Below are 12,455 nucleotides of genomic sequence, written 5' to 3' on the forward strand. Positions count from 1 at the left end.
AGTAAGGGATAGGGTTCTAGTTTCATTCTCTTGCCTATGGACACCCAGTTTTCCTAGCACCATATATTGGAGACTGTCTGTTTCTCAGTGTATGTTCTTGGGACTTTTGTCAAAAATGAGTTCATTGTAGGTGTGTGGATTTGATGCTGGGTTCTCTACTCTGTTCCATTGGTCTACGTGTTTATGTGTCTATTTTTATGCCAGTATTATGCTGTTTTGGTTACTATAGCTCTGAAGTATAGACTGAAGTCAGGTCATGTGATTCCTACAGTTTTGTTCTTTTTACTTAGAATAGCCTATTCTGGGTCTTTCATGGTTCCATATAAATTTTAGAATTTCTTTTCAATTTCTGTGAAGAATGTTATTGGTATATTGATAGGAATTGCACTGAATTTGTAGATTGCTTTGGGTAATACAGACATGTTAACAATATTGATTTTTCCAGTTCATGAACATGGTATATCTTTCAATTTTTTGGAGTACTCTTCAATTTCCTTCATCAGTGTTTATAGTTTTCATTATAGAGATCTTTTGCTTCTTTGGTTAAGTTAATTCCTAGGCATTTAATTTTATTTGTGGCTATTTTGATGGTATTACTCTTTCTATTTCTTTTTCACATTGCCCACTGTTGGCATATAAACATGCTACTGATTTTTGTATGTTGATTTTGTATACTGCAAGTTTACTGAATTTATCAGTTCTAATAGGTTTTTTATGGAGTCTAGGTTTTTCCAAATATATAATCACATCATATGCAAACAAGGATAATTTGATTTCTTCCTTTCCAATTTGGATGCCCACTATTTTTTTTTAAATGTTGATCTAGCTAGGACTCTCAGTACTATGTTGAATAACAGTGGTGACAGTGGCATCTTTGTCATGTTCCAGATCTTAGAGAAAAGGCTTTCAGTTTTTCCCATTCAGTTTCCCACTAGCTGTGGGTCTGTTGTCTATGGCTTTTATTATGTTGAGGTATGTGTCTTCTATACATAATATTTTAATGTTTTCTCTCATAAACTGATGTTGAATTTTATCAAATGCTTTTTCAGTATCAATTGAAATAATAAGTTCCTTATCCTTCATTCTGTTGATATGATGTATCACACGGATACACCTACAGAATCAGTACCATGTGGAGGCTGCCAGATTTTACTCTGTACATCCTCTAGACAAGTGGTTCAAGCTCCATCTGGGCCCATTTGTGCCACAGCTGAGGTGGCCAAGGTGGCCACGGAGCACTGCACAAGAATATAGGGAGTAGAGGTTTGAGGCGGTCCTGGGTATCCAACCCTGAGGACCCATGGGTGTCCTAGGCTTCTCCCTTAAAACCATTCTGCATTCAAAACCCTGGCACTCTGGGCCTGTGATGACAAAAGCAGCTTCAAAGATCTCCAAAATGTTTTTAGAGTCATTTATGAATTTGCACAGGAATTTTCCACTGTCTCAATGGAGACATCTTCCTTCCTTCTATCCATGCTAATCTCCTTATCAAGAATTCCATTTGGCCATACACTTGGTATTCTGTCCCTAACAAGCCTTTTCATTCTTTAGATGGCCAGGCTGAAAATTTCCCAAATCTTTATGTCCTGCTTCCCTATTGATTATAAATTCCACCTTTAACTAATTTTTCTCCTCTGGCATTTTACTGCAACCAACCGAAAGAAGACACATAGCACCCTCAATACTTTGCTGTTTTGTGATTTCTTCCAGCACACATCCTACTTTATCACTTTTCAGTTCTGCCTTCCACAAAGTCCTAGGTTACAGACACAATTCAGCCAAATTTGCCACTTTATAGCAAGGTCAGTCTTTCCTCTAGTTTCTAATACGTTCTTTCTTATTTCCACCTGAGATCTCATCAGAATAGTTTTTACTGTCCTTATTTCTACCAGCCACTTGTTCATGACAATTTAAGTACTATATCTATGAAGAATGAGATTTTTTCCTACCTCTCTTCTCTTTCAAACTCTCCCCAGAATGTTTTAAATGCTCCATTTACAACAATATAGCTACATTTTCTAGCTTATATATTTTTCATTTCAAAACTGTTCTAACCTCCATTACCCAGTTTCAAAGCTGCTTCCATAGTTTTAGGCACTTGTTATAACAACAACCCACTTCTCTGGTATCAATTTCTATCTTACTACCTTAGTGCTTCTATAACAAAATATCAGATACTTGGTAATTTATAAAGAACATAAATTTATTTTTTTCACAGTTCTCGAGGGTGGGAAGTGCAAGATCAAAACTGGAAGATTTGGGTGTATGGTGAGGGCCGCTGTCTGCTTCCAAGATGATGCCTTGTTTCTGCATCTTCTGAATGGGAGAAAAGCTGTGTCCTCATTTAGCAGAAGGGATGAAAGGAGTGATAAAAGGAACAAACTGTCTCTGTCGTAAGCTGTTTTATGATGGCATTAACCCATTCTTGAGGGCTGCCCTCATAACCTAAACAGCTCTGAAAGGTCCTGTTACATTGGTAATTGAGTCTCCAACATGTGAATTTTGGGAGGACGTATTCAGGTCATAGTGATATAGGAGTTAGGAATAAATTATTTAGACAGATAGTAAGGATAAGGAAGTCCTTAGTAAGGTTTTCCTTTTAACGAAAAGCAGCCCCAAATCATTTTCTTTTCTAACAAAGAGCAGCCCGTAAAATTGAGCTGAGGACATAAAAAGGCAAGCTAGAAGCTTGCACAGGTGAATCCTGGCAGTTGTGCCAATAGGAAAGGAGATGCCTGGGGACTAGGTAGTCCCCCTTTCTTGTCAGCCACGTGCACAGTAAGGAGCAGGTAATAGAGCACTGGCCCTGTAGAGACCCCATTTGCATAATACAAGATTAGGGTGGGGTGACTAACTCCCCGCACATTATATAAACATCACACCTGGTCCAACCAATCTTTGGGCACTGTGTAAATCAGACACCACCACCTCAAGCCTGTTTACAAAACCCTGTGCACTCCGATGTGCTTTGGAAATCCCATTCCAGGGCCCCCTCTCTCATAAGAGAGAGAGCTGTTCTCCCTTTTATTTTGCCTATTAAGCCTCTGCTCCTAAACCTGCTTCTGTGTCTGCATACTCAATTCCCTGGTGCAAGATGATGAACCTCGGGTATTTACCCCAAACAATGGTGCTGCTTCAATAAGACTATTAAAAATAATAATAATAAAAAAACTTCAAAAGATAAAAAGCAGATCTGGTGTGATATATCTTTAGAAACCATTTCCAACATACTTAATAGAAGTCATATTGTCATTTTTCATTGGGAATTTAGATGCTATTAAGATGTTTCTTTTTTTTTCCCCATTTATTTTATTGCATTTTAGGTTTTGGGGTACATGTGAAGAACATGCAAAATTGTTGCATAGGTACACACGTGGCAGTGTGATTTGCTGTCTTCCTCCCCATCACCTACATCTGGCATTTCTCCCCTTGCTATCTCTCCCCAGCTCCCCACCCCCCACCATCCCTCCCCTATTTCCCCCCAACTGACCCCAGTGTGTAGTGCTCCCCTCCCTGTGTCCATGTGTTCTCATTGTTCAACACCTGCCTATGAGTGAGAACATGTGGTGTTTGATCTTCTGCTCTTCTGTCAGTTTGCTGAGAATGATGGTTTCCACGTTCATCCATGTCCCTACAAGGACCCAAACTCATCGTTTTTGATGGCTGCATAATATTCCATGGCGTTCTTATACTTAAGTATGTCAAAATAGTTCCTTATTTATTGGAAAAATAAGAACTTATAGATAATATACACCCTTCAATTAAAGCATGTGATTATATTTCAGACTCAGATTTACAGCTGTATGGACTTGGAAGGTAATTTTTGAAATCGTATCTTGCAGAAGCAAAATCGAATATATTACACATTTATCTAGCAGAAAACCTATGTTAATACAATGGTTATACATCCACAAATTAATGTTATATAGCATTGTAAAAAACAGATATTTATGAAATTCTGCATTTTCTTCAGGATGTGTTAGTAACCAAAGCAGTTGCCATTTGGGAATTGAATAATTGAGAATTGCTCAAAGGACCTCGACTGTACAAATATTTATAAAATATGTGCAATAAAACTTCAAATGTTTTTGAAGGATTTATTTTATTTTACTTATGTTTTAGAGGACTTTTTTTTTTAACCTAAATTCTTCCAAAATAGAATAGAAATAAACCTTCACACTCCATTGGAAAACATTCCTGGTATGATAATTTTGTCTCAGTCTCTCAGACTGTGGTTTTATAATCAATTATTCAATGATAATTTATTACTAAATGTTCAGCTAGTTGCTATGCCACAGAAAATTTATATTAATAGTAAGTGTATTTTAATCTACCTAATAAAAATATTCTATGGCTTTAATTTAAATGCATATTTGAAAATCTAGAATACATTTCTTTTTTTAAGTGATAATTATAATAGGGTACGATGATCTTCCTTATATGTATCCAATTTTGTTTTCAAATGAAACCATCATACAGTAAGTACACGAGTTAGTTTTTAAGAAAGATAAGAAAATAATGGATTGTCAGTCTATCTTCCTTAATTTCAGTGAAGCATTTATCATTTGTAGGATTCACTTAGGACGACTATATTCTTTGCAATTGGTAAAGATTGCCATGAATAACTTCTTAGACACATAACACATATCATGCAGGTATTTGCTTGTGGTTTTCAGAAATCTGGATATTTGGTGAGCCTCATAATTTCGTAATATCAAAGAACTTTTCGTTTTTTCATAAATTCAAGAAAGGGCCAAGAGTCTCATAGGCTTCTTACATGTTTCTGGATGCTCAGGAGGAGATTGTGAAGCTGAAGGCATTCTTTCCATTCAGTTTCCTGCTAGTTCCTCATCTCAGAAATGCTTTCTGTAAGAATATGTCCAATCCTATCTTTAAGTGATGAATATCTAAGGTAAGCTTTTCAGATTCCAGTCTTTTACAATTCTATTTTAATAGTAAAATACTTTTACTATTCTATTATAATTATTTCTCTCTGTAATTTCATGGTGATAGAAGATTCCATTTATGGAAGCTGGATTTTTTTTTTTTTGTAAAATAAGTGTGATTAATATGAGTAGAAAATAAAAACAGAATCAAATATACAAATGCTGAATAGAGCAACTAGAGAATAACCAAATAAAAATATTTGCAATCTTTTTTTTCTTTTACTAAGATGGATGTAGTTATAGGAATGTTAAGAACGACAGCAGCCCCCATTCCCCAACCCTCTCTCGTCTCTGTTTCCCTCTCATTCTCCTCCCAGCAGCCTCTTCATCTCTTGTAGTTGGTTCTTGTATTTACTTGTATAAGTAAAAGGGTTCCAACGCTAATTCTTAATTTATTTTTCAAGTTTAGGCATTATTTGTTAACTTCCCAAATGAAGGGAAATAATTTACTCTTTTATCCTCCTGGCCCCACACAAGTAGACTGACTTCCTGCATTTCCATCCTTGTACCATAGTTATGGTTTTCATTATTATGACTATGGAAATCCTCTTCCCGGAGCCATAGGGTGAAGTATGATGACTTCTTTTTTTTTTTTTGTCTTGCTCTGGCATCCAGATTGGAGTGCAGTGGCGTGATCTTGGCTCACTGAATCTCTTTCTCCTGGGTTCAAGTGATTCTCCTTCCTCAGCCTCCCAAGTAGCTGGGACTACAGGCTCGCACCCAGCTAATTTTTGCATTTTCAGTAGAGACTGGGTTTTACCATGTTGGCCAGGCTGGTCTCGATCTCTTGACCTCATGATCCGCCCACCTCGGCCTCCCAAAATGCTGGTATTACAGGTGTGAGCCACCACGCCTGGCCGATGACTTCTTTCTTGTACAATTTTTAATTTTTTCTTGATTTCATGTCTGTTTTGTTTATTCTTATGTTTACATTTCTACAAATTTATTTCTTATTAAACTTTCATTCAGCATTTCTTTTCTAAGCTCAGCTTCTCTGTGATATTTTCAGACGAAGAGGTAATTCTATCGATTTCTTCTTGAAGAAACCTCTCGGAGCACCTGACCTCCTGGTAACCGATTCTGGTTGCCCTTTTCACCTGGTGCACAGTTCCATCCTAGCATCTTCCTTCACCACCTTTTTTGCGATTTCCTTTATTTTTTCTCTTCTCTTGAACCCTCTGTTTCCTGGACACCATGTTTTTCTCTTCTCTGGTTTACTCCCTTTTAGGGGGAACACATCTACTCCTAGCTCCCTAGGTAAGGTCACATGAGAGGTGTAGCTTTCAAGCCATATAATGTCTGAAATATCTTTAATATATCCTTGCACTTGATTGATAGCTGGACAGAAAATTCTCAGTAGGAAATAACATTCCTTAAGAGTTGTGAAGACTTTGCTTCATTATATTGTCATTTGTAGTGTGGCTATGAAAGTCCTAAGATCTTCTGAATCTTACACCTTTGCCTGGGACCTGCTGTGGCGGAGGCTCTTTTATCCATACACACCCTACTTCCTATCTCTTTGTCTTTTTGCTCTGCTTCCTGGGAAATTTAATCACCATTGTATTCCTACCTTTCTCTCTCTCTCTCTCTCTCTTTTTTTTTATAGCCCCAACCCTCCTACCTTTCTCTTGACTTTTCATTTCCATTATCAAGTTAAAAAAATTGTCTGAGTATATTCCTTTAAAAAATTATCCAACTCTTGTTTTATGGATCTTTTTTGAAAATTATTTTTTTTAATTTTTTTTTTTATTGCATTTTAGGTTTTGGGGTACATGTGAAGAACATGCAAGATTGTTGCATAGGTACACACATGGCAGTGTGATTTGCTGCCTTCCTCTCCATCAGCTATATCTGGCATTTCTCCCCTGCTATCTCTCCCCTCCTCCCTACTCCCCGATGTCCCTCCCCTATTTCCCCCGACAGACCCCAGTGTGTAGTGCTCCCCTCCTTGTGTCCATGTGTTCTCATTGTTCAACACCCACCTATGAGTGAGAACATGTGGTTTTGATTTTCTGTTCTTGTGTCAGTTTGCTGAGAATGATGGTTTCCAGGTTCTTCCATGTCCCTACAAAGGACATGAACTCATCGTTTGGAAGCTGGATATTTAACTAATGTATTGTAGAAGTAACTTCTTCACAACATTTAATGTAATCAAACATACTTGGTATAAATTTAAAATTCTTTGAAGAAATCCAGAAATACTGAATTGGATTTTAGGATGGATTTTCCTATTTTTTCCAAAAAACAAAAATAATAAACAAAAAAACCCACCAAAAACAAACAAAAAAAGATAATGACAGAACCACCTTTGGGATTTGGATAGGGACTGTATTGAAACTGTAGATAGTTTTTGGTAGTACTGTCACCTTAACAATATTAAATCTTCCAATCTGTGAACATGAGATGTCTCCATATATTTATGGTTCTCTTGGACACAGATGAAGAGAGATTTCACACCCAACACTATAACCAGCTAGTGCTTGTCTACAATATGTTTTGGCTAGAATGACAACTATTTGCATGCAGTAGGTTAACTCCAGGAGGAATTGGAGAGTGGAATTGTGGTTTTTCCAGCCCCTACATTTGCAAGTCTCTCCAATGTATTGGCCTATGCATGTAGGCTCACTTTCCTGAATCTAACTGAACTGCCTAGATCCTTTGCCTAGCTCTGCCAACCTCAGGCATACATATGCCCTCTCTAAAGACAGAAAACAGGTGCAAAAAAGTGTTTTCTGAATAGGCAGTATGGAATCATGGATAATCAGCTGCTGAAGAATTTGCTTTCTGCATAAACCAAATTAGAATTAGCCAAAGTGATAACATACTTTCTGCTTTATGGATGTAACATAAAGAGTGGCCCATTGCAATCTATCAGTCAGTGATAGTAAGGGTTCATACTTTTAGGAAACGGAGGATGCCTGGAGCAAGAGCTAATTTATAGCTCACTTCACACTCATGAGCTACTTGAAGATGTTCTCAAGCTCCTATAGGAATCACCTTGTCTGGGTCCCACAGAAGCCAATCTCCTTTTCTTCATGTCCATTTTATTCACTCCTTTGCTTCATTGTTTCCAGTGTGCTTGTCGTGTCAGAGAGTCTATAGGTTTTGTCTGCACATCAACACTATTGTTCAAGGTTGGTATATTCCAGAAATTTGGTGCGCATCCATATGGAAAATTAGTTTTTCAATTCTATTAGGAAAGTCAGAAAGTTGAATGTATAAGAATTAGACCAGCTCAAGGCTGACAAAATTTCTCCAACCATTAGAATGCCAGGCAAGTTAGCTAAACCATTAGGCACAGACAAGTAACAGAATTTGTAAGGAGCAGCCTGATGGAACTTTAAAGTCCAGGTACATTTCATGAGTACTGTCTTCAGTTCTGCCTACTTGACTAAGCGCTTTCATCTTTCTGTTTAAATCTATACCAACAGACTGTGTTCTATGTGTTTGCCATCCTTATGCATTTGGATGTGAGGGTGGTGGAGCCATCCATAAATCATATAGCAGCTTTAAGTTCCTAGAAAAGCACTTCATAAGAGGTGAGGTTCTAGGATACCAGAGATTTCTTGTAAGGAGAGATAAACCTCATGCATCATTTCAATGTCACTCTCATTTACCCGTATAACTTTAGGGGTTTTCAGGTCGCATGTGACCTAATTCAGGTTAGGCATCTTGGGTTATGGAAAGACTCAGTGAAATTTGTTTGCCACTCTAGCAGCACCTAGCAACAGAAATGGAAAGTTTGTATACACTAGGGCAGATTCAGGGAGACTGTACCTTTACACCATGTTAAAGACCTGTTAAAACACCATACCACCTCATCCTCAAAGAATGACACCTGAAGAATCATATCTAAACTCAGTTGGTAAGGGTCCAAAGGACTAGAAGACATTATTGCAGGCAGAGTTCTAACGATGTTCCTCCAAAATTCCTGTTCCCTAGTTATTCAAACACTAAATAAGGTGTTCCTGTGAGGGAACTTTGCAAATGTAATTAAGGTTGATAATCAGGAGACATTAAGATAGGGAGATTATACTGAGTAAATGCTATAATTCTAAGGTAACCACTAAAAGAAAAATTTAAAAACTACATAGCTGTCATGTCAATAAAGTAGGAAAATAAAATCATAATGATCAATCCAAAAGAAGGCAAGAAATGAGAGAAAAGGACATGGCAAATGAAAAGTTAATGGTAAGATAATATATTACAATCCACTGTATCAATTATTCCTTAATGTTAAATTGACTAAGTGGTTCACTTAATATATAGTGATTATCAATAGAATAGGAAGCATATAAACTCAATCACATGCTTATTCTTTAAAATTGGTGAAATATTATAAAACCTAGGACATGTTCATTTTGTAAATATTCCATGGGTAGTTGGGAAGAATGTGTGTTCTCTATAGTTTATCTAGAATTGTACAAATGTTTATTAGATCATGTTTATTTGAGTCATCCAAGTCTCATGTATTTTTGTTAAATTTTGCTTGCTTGATCTACCAATAATATGAGATGTGTTTCAATCTCCAACCCTGATGATACTTTTGCCAGTTTTTCCCTATATTCCTATCAATTTTTGTTGAAATATTTTAAAGATATTTCTTCCATAAATACATGTTAGAATGTTTCAAATTGAGAACATTATCATTTTGACATTGCCCCTTTCCATTCTTCCCATCATAGTCATATTTTCTAAAAATATGCTTCTAGGTTATTAGATACACATGTTCTCATTATTTGATTTGGTAATTTTCCTCATATATAAACAAATTCTGGAAAGATATTTGATTGCTATTACTGTGACTTCATTTAATAGAATCTTCTGTTTTCCTCATTATGTGTTTACTTCTATGAAATGCCTTTCTGATATGTATTTTTACATTAAATTTTCTTTGCAAGTATTGAAGACAAATTTAAAACTCCTGTCTTTGCATTTGAATAATATTTCAAATTTTTCAGTTAACAGTTTAATAATAATAACCCATTGATTTCATGTATTCAGTATGGCTATGAATGTTGATTTGATTCATGTTCCTTGGTAGGCAATCTGTTACTTTCCTTTGGAAGATTCTAGAATTTTCTCTTTGCTGTCATTTTAAAGTTCAGGTGTGTGTGTGTGTGTGTGTGTGTGTGTGTGTGTGTGTGTGAGTGTGTGTTTCCTCTTCAATGCCCAGTTTGTAATCTCTGAATTCTTTCAGTCTATGATCATTGTCTTACTTTTTAGATGTTCAGAAACTTTTTCCACGATTTCTTTAAATATTTCCTCCTTTTTTGATTTTTTGTTTTATTGGGAAATGCTATTCTCTAGATACTGACAGTTCTATTTCCAATTAACATATAAGTTAATTTTATTTTTGCATTCCTACTTTTTTCATTGTTTTTTCTGTGAGAGTTTGCCAATCTGATATTCAAAATTTCTGCTTCATTAAGCAATGGTATCCATTCTACTATTCATTTCATGTCTTGTGACTTTATTTCTTGGTCTCTTGGTTCTTTTTTTTTAAAGATTGTTACTGTTTTTCTGTTGATAACTTCTTTTAGATTTGCATTCAAGTAATTTCAAAGCATATTTATGAACATGTTTTCAGCATTTTTACTGAAAACTTACACTTAATGTGGGAATGTGACTGTATTTGTGTATTTAATATGATGTGTCCTAGGACTTGCAAAGGAAAGAGTGCCTATGGACCTCAATAAATCAAACTGGTTCTGCTTCTACCAGAGGCAGAATTTTAAAATTTCTGAATAAAGAGTAAAAGCTAGGAACTGCAGGATTACACAGAATGTAGCAGTAATAGCTTGGGACATTAGAGAAGATTTGTTGGAAATCTATTTAAGCAGGGATCGTATGGGTTGTTCTGCATTCAATAGCTGTCCTATAATGGCGTCTCCAATCATGAAATGTTAAAAGTCACAGCGTTTGCAACATTTTCTCAAACATGCATTTTGCCTGGTCCTGGCTAAACTGTTTACATGGCATATAAACATAATGGGAAGAAATTTGATTGCTGTCAGTAACCACAATATTTTTATATTTGTTTCTTTCCTCACTGTAACTAGAATTTAAAAAACGATGATCTAACAACATGGTGAAACCACGTCTCTACTAAAAATACAAAAACTAGCTGGGCATGGTGACGCTCGCCTGTAATCCCAGCTACTCAGGAGGCTGAGGCAGGAGAATCGTTTGAACCGGGAGACGGAGGTTGCAGTGAGCCCAGATCATGCCATTGCACTCCAGCCTGGGTGACAGAGTGAGACTCCGTCTCAAACAACAAAAACAAAAAACAATAACAAAAAAAACAAAGGGATGGTCTAAGTAAGATATAAACAAAAGCCTCACCTGAGAATTGACAATTAGGAAGCCTTTCTTCTTTAACAATAAACTGGCTGAGAGGCTCTTCTTGAGTGCTCAGTTGCCCGCCTGCAGCTTATAATCACCTACGGCTTGGTCCTTCTCCCCTGTGCGCTTTTCCTCTCCGCAGCTTCCTCACGTGCGCTCAGCCTAGCGCGAGCCGCGCCTCTCCAGGTCTCAACGTCTTAACTGCTGTTCATCGTCAGGGCTCCAAGACAGCGAGCCATGTTCCTTCTTCTGCTGCTTCTTACTGGACTTGGTGGGATGAACGCAGGCCTCAGTAAGTCCAGGAATCCAGGCTTCCGAGGGAGACCTTGTTTACTCTTCCCATGGTCCAGTTCCAGCCCAGACTTGACCCTGGCTTCACCCTTTCCCACCTTCTCCTGGCCCCGTGCTTCAAGGTCTATGGCCAAAAAGTCAGAGAGGCAGCCTCCGAAAGAAAATCATTTTACTTCTCTGGGATGGCTTCCTTATCCATAAAATGAACAAAAATGAAATATGTGATTTTTTTCCACATACAAAATTCTGCTACATTAGGAATAATTGCATCACAGTAAAAAAGCTATTTATCAAGGGTTTACTGATTTGGCAACTGCTATTCTCCACCTGCCCCATTGAAATGTGCAGATCATCCTTGTTTTCAATATTCTACATTCCCTGAAAAAGATCTCACTTTTTTGATGCATCTGTTTTTTCTCATTTCCACACCTTTTTACAACACTGAATTTTGTACTTAGCATTAACTTAGGCTGTGCCAGTGCCAAACTGTGTGTGTGTGTGTGTGTGTGTGTGTGTGTGTGTGTGTGTTGAGAGAGGAGTGTGGAGGGGAGAATGAATAAAAATTTGAAATCTTGACAAGGGGTGAGAAATTTGCAGGTAAGAATAACTAGAAAGACAGTGGAAAGGGCGAGATGTGCAGATTATTTTAAAAATAGCTGCTACGGTGGCTCACGCCTGTAATCCCAGCACTTTGGGAGGCCGAGTCGGGTGGATCACGAGGTCAAGAGATCGAGATCATCCCGGTCAACATGGTGAAGCCCCGTCTCTACTAAAAATACAAAAAATTAGCTGGGCATGGTAGCGCGTACCTGTAATCCCAGCTACTCAGGAAGCTGAGGCAGAAGAATTGCCTGAACCCAGCAGGCGGAGGTT

General features: G+C 37.3%; 1 protein-coding gene across 1 annotated transcript in view; it reads left to right on the top strand.

Annotated features, from left to right (window-relative positions):
* Positions 1-4,859: 4,859 nt before the first annotated feature.
* The window catches only part of LOC108309103 (putative disintegrin and metalloproteinase domain-containing protein 5), a 98,271-nt gene continuing 90,675 nt past the window's right edge, over positions 4,860-12,455 (top strand). The window contains exons 1-2 of the mRNA XM_037741571.1: positions 4,860-4,912; positions 11,434-11,583. Coding sequence (XP_037597499.1) covers positions 4,860-4,912; positions 11,434-11,583 — 203 coding nt within the window. The remainder of the gene's footprint in view (positions 4,913-11,433; positions 11,584-12,455) is intronic.

This window comes from Cebus imitator, unplaced genomic scaffold (assembly GCF_001604975.1).
Source record: "Cebus imitator isolate Cc_AM_T3 unplaced genomic scaffold, Cebus_imitator-1.0 Scaffold5, whole genome shotgun sequence".
Classification (NCBI taxonomy): domain Eukaryota; kingdom Metazoa; phylum Chordata; class Mammalia; order Primates; family Cebidae; genus Cebus; species Cebus imitator.